Below are 15,499 nucleotides of genomic sequence, written 5' to 3'. Positions count from 1 at the left end.
CAGGGCACAGCCCCCTGAGGCAACCCCTCCTTCACTTCCTGTGTCTCTCTTGCTCGGATCTATTTATAGAGATATGTGTCTCGCTTTAAAGGCTGGCTCTTTCTTTTTGATTTCTCTTTTTTATATATTCTTCACTATTTCTCTGTGTCTGGAGAAGAAATGGCACATCAAGGTACAAAATTTTTGAGTCGTGACTCCTTAGTTCTCCTTATAACAGATTCTTGGAAAGGGTAGCAGTTCACTACACAGTGAGCGATGCTGAAAGGCAATTGTAGATGATAGGAAGAGTAGGTGGCATGCCCGGAGACCAGAATGAGAAGGGTTTGGGAAATGGGGAGCAGGTTGGTATGACTAGTAACAGAGATGACACGTGGGACCCAAGGACAGGTGCGGCAGATCTGCTAATCCATCAGTCACCCCTAAAAATCACATAAAACACCTAAAGCACCAAACACTGAAGAAGAGAGAAATAGGGAAAACGAAGTCAGTGCTACTCTACAGAAAACATTACAGATTTTAAAACCTGCTCCCATCAGTTCAGCGAAGAACAGAGTGCTGGTGTTGTATGTCTGCTCCAGAAATAAGAAACCTGAGGCTCCAGGAATCTAAGTGATGTGTAGAACTGACCCCTCTTCTGCCCTGTCCCTTGTTCTTTCCAGCAACCACCATTCCGAGCATAAACATACAGCAAAAAGCCTGCCAACCCTGAATGCATCTTAGCCAAAGCAATGCAATCAGAAACAGTTGGAGTTGAGGCAAATTTCCTTGGCGCTCCTCGATTCTACGTTCAGGTTTTTCTCCTGTTTGTCTCTCATCTGGACTCAAAACCTAAATTTATAAATAGTCCATACTGCTTACTTACCCTATGGCACAAAAGACGGATAAGTTTCAATAGCTACTACCCCAAATTTGCATTTTGATTAGAACAAAGGAAGTAACTCCCAACCGTACAGGTTCTGAGTAATACTGGCCCTCCAAGGATCCGCATTTGAGGCCAAACTCCTCACCAGTGCTCCCTAAATCACGTGACTTAGACATCGCTATGCGTCTACACAGAAGAATCAAACTGCCTTTGCAGCAGTGAGGTGTGAACTCATTTAACTCGATTACAAGGGTCTCAAACAAAAAGTTAGTATCTCCCTGTTAACAAAAGTACTCTTTTATGTTTAGTTCTACAATGGTCACTCATTTACTCAACAAATATTCCAATTTAATGGGTTAATGATGACTATTATAAAGTGAAAATATTATTTAAGGATGCATGCTAGAAAACATCACCTTGATCAAATCATGCTTCTTTCTGAAATTCAATCATGCTACAACTTGCTTACAAAAACCGAATAATGGAGAAGACTAAGATCGACCAGATATTTCAAGTGACCAAGGGTCAACTTGACTTACTTTTGCTGAATTTGTGTTTTATTGTTTTTCCTAGTCTAATAACCCAAGCTCTCTTTAAGTAATTAGAGAGTTTAAATAATCTCTTTCCCGACACTCTTACTATATCTAAGCCATGCCTAAAAACTACTTTCTGAATTTCTTAAATCCCTGGGCAGGAGGAGGGGGAAGCTCTTAGAAACCCCATTCAGTAAGATGTTCCATCATTTTTTTTTTTAAAGATTTTATTTATTTATTTATTTATTTTACTTATTTATGGAAAGAACACAATTGGGGGGAGGGACGGGGGAGAGGGAGATAGAATATCTCAAGCAGGCTCCAGTGTGAGTGCAGAGCCTGACACAGGGCTTGATCTCAGGACCCTGAGATCATGACCTGAGCCAAAATTAAGAGTCCAGTGCTCAACCAACTGAGCCACCCAGGTGCCCCAATGTTCCATCTTCTTATGTCGTAATAGAGCAATTTGAAACCCTCCACTTAAAATATGTCTTCTCTCTAATTTCCAATCTCTAGTGTAGAGAGAAGGGTGGCTTCATTTGAACTCTAAGTCATCAATCCTCCAAATTCTTAAAGAATAATAAATACCGGATTTCTCTGTAAGATAAAAAAAAATAATCCAGTTCCTTTAAGCAAATTTTTAATCACTGCTCTATTTTTCTTTGCTATTAACAATCATTGAACCAAGAACCAAATTGGAGTTTAGCAAAGGTGTGCTCATCAGATAAATCATAGTTGCTGCAAGTTTTTTTTTAACATCTTAATTTTATTTTATTTTTTTCAGTGTTCCAAGATTCCTTGTTTATGCACCACGCCCAGTGTTCCATGCAATACGTGCCCTCCTTAATACCCACCACCACGCTCACCCAACCCCCCACTCCCCTCCCCTCCAAAACTATCAGTTTGTTTCTCAGAGTCCACAGTGTCTCATGGTTCGTCTCCCCCTCTGATTTCCCCCAAATCACTTTTACTTTCCTTCTCCTAATGTCCTCCATGTTATTCCTTATGTTCCACAAGTAAGTGAAACCATGATAATTGATTTTCTCTGCTTGACTTATTTCATTCAGCATAATCTCCTCCAGTCCCATCCATATTGATAAAAAGTTGGGTATTCATCCTTTCAGATGGAGACATAATATTTCATTGTACATTTGGACCACATCTTTATCCATTCGTCTGTTGAAGGACATCTCATTTCTTTTCACAGTTTGGCTATTGTGGCCATTGCTGCTATGAACATTGGGGTGGAGATGGGCCTTCTTTTCACTACATCTGTATCTTTGGGGTAAACACCCAGTAGTGCAATTGCAGGGTCACAGGGTTTGCTGTAAGTTTTTAAGTGCATACTGTAGGCTTTGGAAATGCTTCACCTAAATAGCTTTGAGTGGGGAACATACGGTGTGAAAGTGGTGAACTGTGTTCTTTGTTCTCCCAGGTTTTCAGGGTGTGGGATGTACAGACTCTTTCGCTATTACAAGTGTTCCATGACAGCCACGGGGGACCAGGAGACATGCAGATTTATTCCATGGTATACGATTCCAATCATGGTATGCTTATCACAGGTGAGTGTGCCCAATTAACAGCAGGCAAAACTCCCATCTTGACTTCAAGCATTTTTTTAACTAACACTTGAGCACTAACTAGAAGAAAAATAGAAGCAGACGGGGAATGTGTTAACTGTGATTCATCACAGTAGATATTTCATTCAGTTCCACTCCTTCCTGTCTTTCCATGGCCGGGTAGATAAAATGTGCACCTGCGCTTCCTTGGTAAAACTAGGTCAGCGCTCTAAGTTCTTGAGCCTCCGAAGATGGCCTCGGGCAGAGCAAGAAGTGGGATGTGATGTGTTGCTGCATAAAAGGCAAAGCCAGCTGCATTCCAGCTCTTGGGAGCTGGAATATGAGCCGTCTCTGAGGGACTGCACCAGCATCCATGTCCCCTTTCTTCAGTGAGGCAGTTTGGCCCCATGCATTCTGGTACTGAGACAGTTAGAAGGTGCTGCCGTCCCCACCTGCCTTTGCATCTAGACCATAAAATGGAGAGAAAACAGAGTCCCAAATGACAGTTCCGCAGCGTGATGCCAACAGATTTGTTGCCTCCTTTATTTGTTGTCTCTTAAAAACACGCTTCCTAAAGACACAAAACGTTCTGCTAGGCATTTACATTAAACGCTGCTCACATGCATGCCTTCAGGCCTTAGAAGAAAAATGAATGCTATTACCAATACTTCCTCCTTCTGGAACACCAGCCCAGAATGCATTTCCTAAGCACTTTCCCACTGACCACCTGTTCTGAGTTCCTGTGGGATTAATTAGGGCGGGGAGCCATGTAGGAGACATGCATTTGAAATGGTTGGTGCTATCTCTGCTAGTGGAGAATATAATTATTTTTAACTCTGGGTTTGTTTGGGTTTTTTTCTGGATTAGGAGTGAACTAGCACTTCATGCTTGATAGATAATTTTACATCTTGTAAAACAGAACTTAATTCTAGGTGTAAGCACTCCTCTTCTATATTAGCTCTTCCAAAAATAACATGCTAATAACTGCAAGCAAATTTTCTCCTAGTATCCTTACTTGCATGTTTGATTAGTGGGCTCAGCATCTCCAACCCATTTATCACCAGAATAACTAAGGACTCAAGTATCAAGACAAAAGAAGAAGAAAAAGGAGGAGGAGGAAATCAAGATTGCTTCCCGGTTTTATGTAATTTTGCTAGTACTTTGCTTATAAAAATACACAGCTCTGTGTGTCACTTACATTGACTGCTGCCATCAACTTGACATCAGAATTACATGAAGCTTATCTCCCAGACTTGACTTCATGCTTTGATTCCAAAGAAGCCACTATAGTAACCTAAACCCCGATGACAGCAGCATCACATTCTGGAAATGCTTTGTAGAATATACCATTGTTACTGTCACTGTCCTTTGTATTATTCCTCTGTTACAACAACTCCTTTTTGGAAAGTTCTTTTACAAAGTGCTTTCATGTGCTTTGTTTCATTTGACCTGCACAACCCCCACAGAAAGTAGGAATTATTACTTATCCTAGTTTATAACTGACACACTGAATATTAAGCAGTTCAGATGACCAGTAGAAAAACACCAGGACTGGTGCACCTGGGTGGCTCAGTCAGTTAAGCATCCAACCCCTGATTTCGTCTCAAGTCATGATCTCGGGTGGTGAGGTCAAGTCCCAGGTCGAGTTCCATGCTCAGTGTGGACTCTACTTGAGAGTCTCTCTCTCTCCCTACCACTTCCCCTCCTTCTCCCCACCCCACCCGCCACAGGCTCGATCTCCTTCTAATAAATAAAACAACAACAAAAACCCACCAGGTTAAAAGGTAGAGCTGGGATTCAATCCCAAAGCATCCGGCTTCTGAAACCACATTCTTTCTCTGTAACTGCATTGTTTCCACAGCAGTGGTGAAAACATAGAGGATTACCACTAGTTCATAAGCATATCTAGCTGTGTTGGTGTGGGTTCTGAATAAAGCGAGTCACAATATAATGTTAAAAGCTCTACCAGGAAGCTCTGAGTGTTGGTCATCTGGCTACCATATTCCTCTCGTATTTCCATATTAGAATATTTGAACTGAGAAATATTACCAAAAAAAAACTTTTTAAGTCCTTCTCTACACACGAACAGATTTTAATCTTAAAATTTAAGCAGCTTTAGGAAAGGGCTTCGTTAACTCCTGGGGCGCCTTTTCCTACAGATAAGATTGGAAAATGGTGAGAAACCCAATACAAAGTGACCTTTGATAATTTAATCTCCACAACAATAAAACAGAGAAGTTTCATTTTGTCTGATCTTTAAAATGCTTTGGGATTCTTACTTACATTTCGAGACATTACACCAACACAGAATACATAGTTGGTTTTGAGAGTTAAATCACATTTGCCATTTGTAGTGTCTCTGTAAAACCAAACCAGCACCCTTAGGAAACCGCAAATGAGGTATATTTGCTCTCCACCTACTTCCCCACGTTGATTTGGAAATTGATCTTATTGAACATTGATGTTGCAAGCACTGGCCTGTAACCGTTCTCATTCATTATATTTAATAAGACTGTGTTTACAGAGTGCTTTATCAGTTGTTGGTCGGAAAAGGCTAACAATAAATTCCAATCACTAGAAGGAAGCTTACCTTCAGCAGAAAGCTGACCATTGCCGTGACTACTGGACACCAGATGGAGAGGCATGCGGCAGGCACTCTCAAGAAGGAAAAATATAGACTATAAAAAAAATAGAAAATTAGGGATCACTGAAAAGAGGATATCGATAAATCCAATGGCCTGCACTTGAAAATTAATGATGGCCTCAACAAATGCTTTTCTCTTGCTGAATAACATTTGCTTTTTTTGTCAAAAATGTTTTAGAGAAAATAAGTGTATCTTCACTTCATTAGATATCCTAGGAATCAATATTACTAACCTCGCCGATGGGTTGTTTCTAAACACGACTGTTTGGGTAAAATCCTTTGTGCTTCAGAACTTCTAATGTTGGGTGTTTGTGACAATCTTCTTTCTGTTCCAGGATCTAGTGTTATGGACATGTACCCTCTAACCAGGATGGTACAAGATACAAAACAGATCCCTCACACTCATGAACGAGAAATCAATGTCATGCTTTACAACAGATATTTTCACCAAGTACTTACTGTCTGTTCTGAATCCATCATTAAGGTGAGTGTATATTGGCTCTTCAGAAAGAAAAAGGCAAAGCAGAACGTTCTCTTTTGACAGGTAAGGCTTTGCGTGATTAAGTAAATGTAGTGGCCTGTGTGATGAGATCGACAGTATAGCTATTTTTAAACACTCACGAACACAAGAAAAACAAGTATTTTAAGCCAGCTCAGACTGCTTGCTATTAAGCTGCAGCCTCAATGAAATAAATAAAGCTAGTTTTTTACTATTGGAATAGGAATTTTAAAGGAAATATACCAAGGAAGGAGTACTAGGATGGATGATGGATGGATGGATGGATGGTGGATGGATGATGGATGGATGGTGGATGGATGGATGATGGATGGATGGCGGATGGATGGATGATGGATGGATGGTGGATGGATGGATGATGGATGGATGGCGGATGGATGGATGGTGGATGGATGGCGGATGGATGGATGATGGATGGTGGATGGATGATGGATGGATGGTGGATGGATGGATGATGGATGGATGGTGGATGGATGGATGATGGATGGCGGATGGATGGATGATGGATGGTGGATGAATAGATTAGATAGATATAGGTAGATTAGATAGATTGATAGATTTTTAAATCTGAGTTATAGGCAGAGGATAGGATAAAAAGGAAGGGAGAGGAATTTATAATGTTTACTATAACCCCTATAGATGCAGGATATGTGCCATGTGCCTTAAATCCATGATCTTATTTAATCATATTTAATCATACTGGTTCCATGTGGACAGATAAAGGGTTCCATTTAAAGATAAGGAAACAGGGACTCATGGAGGTCAAGCAACTCACCCCAGATTGCATAACTAGTAAGCATCATAGCTGGGGTGTGTACCCAGGTTGGCCTGATGTAGCTCCCTGTGTCTATTCCTGTGCATTCCACCTCCTGACACTACCGTGCTCCCCAGAGGCCGGGGTATGCAGCCATCCTAAGTGCGTCAGTAATTACAACCACTGAAGCCATCTAGCGGTGATGACCGGCAGTGTTTGCTTCAAAGGGCCATCCCTTTATTTCATGCTTGCCCTCCGAAAGGAGACATCTGGAGCAGTAGAGAGTGTCCTCTAGAGACCCCTTAAGTCTCTTCTCAATCCCGGACCCTCTGTGCTCATCTGCTGGAGATTTTCTCAGGCCAAAATCTGGGAGTTCAGTTCACGGTCACCTAGTTCTGATAAGCCTACAGAATAAAACCTACTCCGTTTTCATGAAATACTGACCTCTAGCAGGGACATGGTTTCCCTGTGAGGGGAGAAGCAGGAAACTCACATCTAGGTGAGTTTTCATACCCGATGGCTTGCTTGAAGAGAGATTATACTTCAGGCCAGAACATAGGTGACCTCTGAGACCCATTCATGCAGTGTCATTCATTTCTCTTCTCCTTTAAGGACCTTGTCTGCACTTGGATCACTCATAGGTTGAGAATGTGGGCTCTTGAGTCAGACTGGCCTCAGTCAGGTCAGTCAGGGGCCCTCGGTTGGCCTCCAGATGATTCCACAAGCTCCCTCTGGTCTTGCTCTCCCTCCCTGATCCCAGCTGCGATGACTATCTTTCAGCTCCCTGGAGGGGCAACGTGCCTTCTCATCTCTGGCCCTCTGCTTATGCTGCCTCGGCCCCACAGACCCGGAGGGTGAAGGTCTGTCCTGCCAGTGCAGTTTCATTACTCACGGACAGTCTGGTTTACATGTGAGCACAGCAGATCCACGAAGAAGGAGAGATTTAGACCGAAAGGCTAAAGGTCTAGAGCCTCGACTGTGTTTCCAAAGAGAGAGAATGATGTATCTTGACATGTTTCTCGATTTTATGATTATACCCAGCCTGATTATACAGACAGTCTTCTCTGAAGTCTCTCTCTCTCCCCGCCTCCCTCTAAGAGCGAGGCCCATGCCCCTCATCAGAACACTTCTTGAAAAGGTCAGTGAGCCCCCTCCTCAGGGTTCTCTCATTCTGCCCTGGGACTCCTGGCTAATTCGGATGAGTGTCAACAGGGAATAAATCCAGTTTGATTTTTGTTGTTGTTGTTGTTGGCTGTACTTGTAATGGTCACGTTGCTCTCTGGCTGCTAATCTTGCTTCATGCTCACAGCAGCAAAACTGGCGACTTCCTCCCCAGAAGGCTGCCCGGAATAGTCAGTCTGTCTCCATCGCCGAGGTACGCAGCAGACACGCTCGGGCATCCCAGGAACCACTCGACAGCACTGCATCTGTTAGAACTTTCTTCGGTCAAACCGGCAGTCAGGCCAGGATGTTGGAAAAGACTTTAGAAGAGCACAGCACCGATCTGGAGGCTGTTGTGAATACTGTAAAATTTTTGGAAGAGCCGAAGGGTATATGGATGACTTGATTTTTTGTTGTTGTTCTTTCCTACAGGTTTGGGAACTCGAGACTGGCCTCCAAATATACCAGATTTTAGACCCTCATGGCTTCAGTGTTGAGCTGACTTCGGCAGCTATTGATGAGACTGGATTTCTTTTTGCCACAGGGGCATACAACGGTCAGATCCCTAACCCAAATAGGGCCTCCCTGCTTTAGTGCCCGAGAATTTGTGCTAGGAGCTCATCTGCTGCGTGGGTTGGAGACAGAGAGAACACGAAGCAGGCTGGCATGTGTCAGCATGCCACAGAGACAGCTCTGCCTGGCTGAACAGCAGCAGACTCTGCTGTAATGGGCATCAAGGCCCGGCTGTCCATGCCTCCCGCTGCATTTATATCATGGCTTTAACGTTCACGGAAGTCTTTCACGCATATCTCATCCCATCCTTGGCAGGAATGGTGTTGCACGGACGCCTTTTGTCCTTTTAGTTTTGGGGACCGTCAGCTAAGGGATGGACGTTTACATTTAGGAGATTTGGGGACCAGACAAAACTCCAGCCAGCTTTGTTGTACAACACCCAGATTTCTACACGGGACTTAGGAGTCTCAGCTCCTTGGGGGCATGTCGGGCTCAGTGGTGTTATGTCACTTGCTGCTTCTCAAGCTATAGAGAACTGCGTAGAACTTTCTAGAACTAAGCACTCCGGCCTGCCTCCCTTTTCACCTCACCTTGCTCTGACCTCCCACGAAAGAACTACTTTACCTAGACGATATGACCCACTTGTATGCACTACTCATAGTTTATTTATTCTAGAGATGTATTTACTAAGAAATTCTTGCTTGGAAGCCAGTGGGTGGGATAAGTGAACATCCTGATGTGAAAGTCTGATTTTTCCAAGTGTGACAGATAACAGTACACACGAAATGAAATCATGAATGCTAAGTTGATGAGGTGTGAGTAAACGCAACTGTCGTGCATGCGGGACAGTTCTCCAGAAGGCAGTCTCAACTGCTCTATGAGCATGCTCGCCATACATATGAAAATCAGTTGTAATAGAAAGTCTGAGCAAAGTACACAGCTGTTATCAGGCATAAGCCTTAGCGATTCATCCAGATGACTAAGATAGTACTGTTTGCAGGCAAGAAAGTCCTAGTTCATTGTTAGTGTTAGGGTCTAGAATCTCTTCAAACATGCCCAGTTTGTTCTCCTCAGAGGTCATTGACAAAGATGCTGTGACATCCTAGAGCAGCCTGGAAAGTAGGATTCTCTGGCTCTCAGAGCACAAGCCAGCAGTGCCCCTCATTCCTCTCCACCTCCCACCCCCCACCTAAGCTAAGCAATAGCCCTCTGCCCTGTTAAATTTGACTGCCAAAGTCCTGAGGCAACGAGAAATCCGTGCTGTGACCCTGTGGTCCACATAATCAGGAATGAACGAGTACATTCCTTCTTTCCATTGTTTGTATGACTATGTTCCTCCAGACCATTAAGTCCTTGAGGGCGGGAACCACACCTGCTCATTTGGCATTTGTAGCTCCTCACAAAGTGCTGAGGACATAGGGAGAGTTTAGTCAGTGTTTAATGATGTTGGGAACAAACAAATGGTAGGAGTTGTGAGTGTTGCTGATAGAGAGAACCTGGCAGAAGGAAATAAAAACAACATAGTGAGAACATTATGGATGTCCAGCAGGAGTAGAGCTGGGGATAAGACATGGGGGCGGGGGTTGGGATTAGGGTCAAGCAAAGGGAAGAAAGTGCTGTGACGAGCAGTCCCCTAGATCCTAAACCTGAGGTGACCCCTGGAAAAGCCCATGTGAAGAGACTTCCTACATGGAGTGATGATCTAGAAATAGCCATTCAATAACCACGCCATTTATCACGCCTCCTGGCCTCTTCATCGAGCTCCCTGAAATCAAACGACCCAAGTTAAGTGCCAAGAAAGTAGGATTTCACATGTAAGAAGAAACTTAACACCCGTGTTGTATTTTCTTCCCATGTAACCGATAAAACAACTCAAAGCTTGATAGATTCCTACCTGCTAGAATTCTCTTAAAAGTTTTATCACCCAATAAGAACAACAGTCATCAAACACGTCAGCGCCTTAGGAAAAGTGATGTCACTGGATTGCGCTTTCACTATGAATGGCAATTATGGCTTGATATTAGACAAATGGAAAGATATTGGGGAGTGTTCAGCAACCTGGAGCGTTTGGGAGACTAAGGACAGAAAAGATGCCCTTCAGCCAGAAAGCTCAGGAGAGTCTGAGTGTGTCCAGAAAAATGCCACAGATTTCAACATATTGCTGTCCTGTTCATTTTTATCAGCCTGTGACAAATGAAGGCATACAGAAATGTATTTTGTGCACAGCGATGCTGAGGAGACTCACCGGTCACTCTGAGTCGGAAATAAATATACGATAAATTGTTGGCAGAACTCTTTCAATTAGATCGATTTTGTCTGAGATTAAAAAACAAAAACAAAACAAAAAACAAGCTTTCTATACATTATTTGTATCTACATAGTCTTTTTCCTGTGTGCTCAGGAACGATTAAGATCTGGGACTTCGGCAGCGGGCAGGAGATGAAAATGTTGCCGGAAGGGAAGGACTGGAAGGAGGAAGAGCACTGGCTGCGGCACCTGGTTTTCCTGAAAGCCCAGGAGAAACACCAGTACTTGATCCTCACCTTGGAGCGCGATGGGAAGATCAAAATGGTCCAGGTGAGCGGTGCCGGCTTTGTGTTTGGGCTCGACGCGCTCTTCCGTGAGAATCGGTGGAGTTACGGGAGGAGTCCCATCTCACTCTTCTCCAGCCAGTCAGCTGAGAATAGCAGCTCTCCACCGGTCTTCCTAGGAGGCTCTTAGTTAAGAGCATCCTTGCTCAGGTCCAAGCCAAGAGTGAAAAAGGACTAGCAGCTCAGGGGCAGCATCTCAGCTGCCCAGAGTTTGCTGAAGCAGAGTCAGGAACCTCTGCAGCAGGTACCAGAAAGGTGAAACTTACCCGCAGCTTTTGCCCCTGACATGGCTTCTCCCCTCATCTAGGGAGAATTCACGGGCAGAGCTGCCCCCCAGCAGGCTCCGTGCAAGGGGGCAGGGATTCCTCTCTGTCCTTAGAACCCATCATGCATTCAGGGACGCTCAAGCCAATTTTTCAGTTTGTCACCAAAATTGCTTTGTTTACTTTAAGGTTAATGATGCAATCTGCTCAGGGCCATTTCGGGAGGATTGAGGTAGGCTAATTTATTTTTTTTTCTGTGAGTCTGTTACCACCGAAGAATGCTAATGCCTACTTCATATTTAAGATGAAGGCCAGATCATTTATCCTGGCTACCGAGTGGATCTCTCTGCCTGGAGCTCAAGGACTCATTGACTTTATTATTCTCCTTCTGAAAGCTGAGAACAGAAAAAAAGAAAATCTTAAATTAGGTTAGCAATCATGAAATTTCAGCATTGATTAAGGTGACTGATGGTGCTACTGCTGGAAAAAAGGAGTGAAAAACATCCCTGATTCAACATACTCTCCCCGTGTTGTCTGAGCCACCCAAACAGCACCAGAGAAAGGAATTTCCCAGGAAAACTCTATAACACAACAATGGATTGACTTCCCTTCTTCAAGGGAGTACAACTGACCATCAGCATGCTTTTCCCAAGAGACCATGTCTATTACAAACACTCCCTTTTTTAACGACTGCAAAAAACAGCCTGGTGCTGCTCCCACATCAGAATTGGTTTTGGTTTTACTGCAGCATTTGTCACTTTGATTATTCTGGTTCTCCATGTCTCCGAAATCCATAGACGGAGCTTGATGAAGATGGAAAATCTCTCTTATTCATACTTCCATTCTTGCTCTGCCTGAGCAGGTACTCGTCAAGGATTGAGAGAATGAAGCAATTCTGGAAACCTTTTATAAAATATACAATAGTAAATGTTTGGGGAGGGTTTTTGTTGTTTTCTTTTTTAAGATTGTATTTATTTATTTGAGAGCAAGCAAGTGGGTGAGAGAGCACAGAGAGAGAGGGAGAAGCAGGCTCCCCGCTGAGCAGGGAACCCGATGCAGGGCTCGATCCCAGGACTCCAAGATCATGACCTGAGCCAAAGGCAGACGCTTAACCAACTGAGTCAGGCAGGTGCCCCAATGTTTGGAAAGTTTTAGGGAATTTTTGTTAATGTTAGAGGGAAGAGCTTTACAATAAGCGTAATGTTGAATGCACATTTACTTATCATTTATGGTTAATGTCTTATTATTATTACTTATTATTATTATTTGCCTATTAAAAATAAGATATGGTTTGGGGCACCTGGGTGGCTCACTGGGTTAAGCCTCTGCCTTCAGTTCAGATCATGATCTCAGGGTCCTGGGATTGAGCCCTGCATCAGGCTCTCTGCTCGGTGGGGAACCTGCTTCCCCCGCCTCTCTCTGCCTGCCTCTCTGCCTACTTGTGATCTCTCTCTCTCTCTCTCTCTCTCTGTCAAATAAATAAATAAATAATCCTAATAAGAAAATAAGATATGATTTGATTCACATACTTACTTTCTAGAGTACTGTTGACCCTTGAACAACATGGGTTTGAATGGCGTGGGTCTACTTATATGTAGATTTTTTACGGTACTATAAATGTACTTTTTCTTCCTTATGATTTTCCTAAAAACATTTTCTTTTCTCTAGTCTGCTTTGTTGTAAGAATACAGCTTGTAATACATATAACATACAAAATATGTGTCAGTCATCTGTTTATGGAGTCGGTAAGGCTTCCAGTCAACAGTTGGCTATTAATCGTTAAGTTTTGCGAGAGTCAAGATTTGTATGTGGATTTTCAACTAAGTGAGGCTTATCACTCCTAACATGTTGTTCAGTGAATTTACTTTCATTCATTCATTTTTTTTTTCAATGAGCATCTAGTAAGTTTGTCTCATGGACCAGAAAGATATCTTCCCTTTCACCATGGAACTTACAATTTAATATGAAGGACTGATATTGATCTACCTGTAACAAGTGTTATGAATACTTACACAAGTGCCACATGAATTTACTATGCTGGGCGGGACCCGGCCAAAACGGGAGTCGGGGAAGATTTCTTTTTCCACTGATTTTCAGTGAAATTCAACACCTCAAGAAACACTTTGTGTGCTTCACATTGCTAGAAGTTCTTCCAAATCCCAAGATTCAATGGAAAATAAGGTTTTTAGGAACTAGATTATTCAGACCCACCCTCCACTGGCAACAATGAAAAGTTCTGAGTAAAATATTCGCTGAATCTCTTAACGAGCACTAAAGAGTTGACAAGATTGGTGACTAAAGAGCAGACCAAAAATTTAGCATAAGTGGAGAATGAGAGAGGTAAGTGAGGAGCTAAAACACCATGGCTGTTTTTGTCCCGAGGGCATTTTCCAAAGCCAGAGAGGATTCAGTTTTGGAGACTCCTGCCTGATTGGGGGGGACAAGGATGTCCAGGCCCAGGGCCAGCCTAAGGCAAATAATTTAGTACCACATCCATAATATGCTGGGACCCAAAAGTTATACTTTCAGCATAAAAGTAAACCAGAAAGAAAGGAACCAGCCTCCAAAGGGCAAGGCAGGAAAAGCTGCCCTTACACAGAGCCAAACAGGAAAGAAGGGAGAAGAGTGGGAAAACAAAGCAAGATGAGACAAAGCCCTGTTCCTCAAACTGTGGCCACAAGTAGGAACTCATACATTTGCAGTCTAGATTGGCCGTGCTTAGGAGGTCAAAGAAATCTCAGCTATGAACTTGATTTAAGGTGGTCTAAAACTGGTAGTTTTGGCATGCACCTGGCAGAAACAAATATAAATCCATTCCGAAGAAAGGCACATTCCCTCAGACCAGTGTCAGGATAATTAAGTGCACAAGAAAACTAGACAAGAAGGTTTGGGCACAGAGATAAGTAAGTAGAACAACAGAACAAAAACAGGCCCATATACAATAGAAGTGTCATAGCAGATTTGTGTGGCGAGAATTTATTTTTCAATAAGAGGTTTTGGAGTAACTGGACATCCATATGGAAAAAACTGTAATTTTTTTTTCCTGTCTAAGACCATTCCTTGTGGATTAATGACTTCAAAATATCAATGGAAAGACAAAACAATACAGGGTTTAGCAGTCAATATAGGACATTGTCTTTATGAACTCAGGAGGAAAAGATATTGTAAATAAGACTCAAAAACCACTAATTATTTAAAAAATTGATATATTTGATTACACAAAACTAATAAATTTTCTTCATCAGAAGTCATCAGAATTAAAGTTACAAGACAAGAGTAGAGTTAAAGAAGAGATTTGCAACACATAATAACCAACCAGATTAGTATCCTGAGTTCTTGGGTAATAAATAAGGTGATTAGTTAAATAGAAAGTGAAAAAAGATAGGTGCTTCATAAAACAGCAAACCCAAATATCCAATAAACATATGCAAAGATACTAAACTTCATTAGTAATCAGAGAAATTCAAACTGGAATTACAAAAGATATACTACTCACAATGTTGCCGGTGAGCAGTCCAATGCTGATCTGATTATTTTTCCTCTATAACTTATTTCCTTTCTCTGCAAACTTCGCTGTTATCTTTGTCCCAGAAGCTTAAAGGCTCTGCCTGTGTGCATATGTTTTCTCATCAGTTCCACAGGAGACTTTTAATCTACAGTCTTGGACATTTCTTCCAGCTTAGGAACTGTTTTTGTATTATTATTTTTATTATTATATAATGTATTATATATATTTTTTGTATTATATTCTGTATTATTTGTTTATTAAGTATCCTTTCCACATCTGCTTTTTCAAATTCAGGAGCCCACACTCGTTGGATATTGGGTCTTCTGACTCTATCCTCTCAATTTCTTATATTTTTCTTTATGTTTTTCTTTTTAGTCATGCTATTTTGAAATATTTTTCTCTATTTCTAAGCTATTTGTGCCAATCTCGAAGAGAAATTAATTCTCCTTCACTTCACCAACCAAATTCGGATGTTTGAAGGCCACGTTCTGTTGTTTTGTTTCAATTTTGAACTTCCTTAAGGATGCTTCCGTTTTGCTCGAGTTAACACGCCACCAGCCATCCACGTCAGGGACCTGTTCTGCGTGTTTTGTC

General features: G+C 42.3%; 1 protein-coding gene across 1 annotated transcript in view; it reads left to right on the top strand.

Moving 5' to 3' along the window:
- The window catches only part of WDR64 (WD repeat domain 64), a gene marked incomplete at both ends in the record, with an annotated part of 144,240 nt that overhangs the window by 84,021 nt on the left and 44,720 nt on the right, over nucleotides 1–15,499 (top strand). The window contains 4 exons of the mRNA XM_080825207.1: nucleotides 2,831–2,957; nucleotides 5,934–6,082; nucleotides 8,463–8,586; nucleotides 10,945–11,120. Coding sequence (XP_080681333.1) covers nucleotides 2,831–2,957; nucleotides 5,934–6,082; nucleotides 8,463–8,586; nucleotides 10,945–11,120 — 576 coding nt within the window. The remainder of the gene's footprint in view (nucleotides 1–2,830; nucleotides 2,958–5,933; nucleotides 6,083–8,462; nucleotides 8,587–10,944; nucleotides 11,121–15,499) is intronic.

Source organism: Martes martes (genome assembly GCF_963455335.1).
Source record: "Martes martes genome assembly, chromosome: 15".
Taxonomy (NCBI): domain Eukaryota; kingdom Metazoa; phylum Chordata; class Mammalia; order Carnivora; family Mustelidae; genus Martes; species Martes martes.
This window is presented reverse-complemented; position numbering and strand designations above follow the sequence as displayed.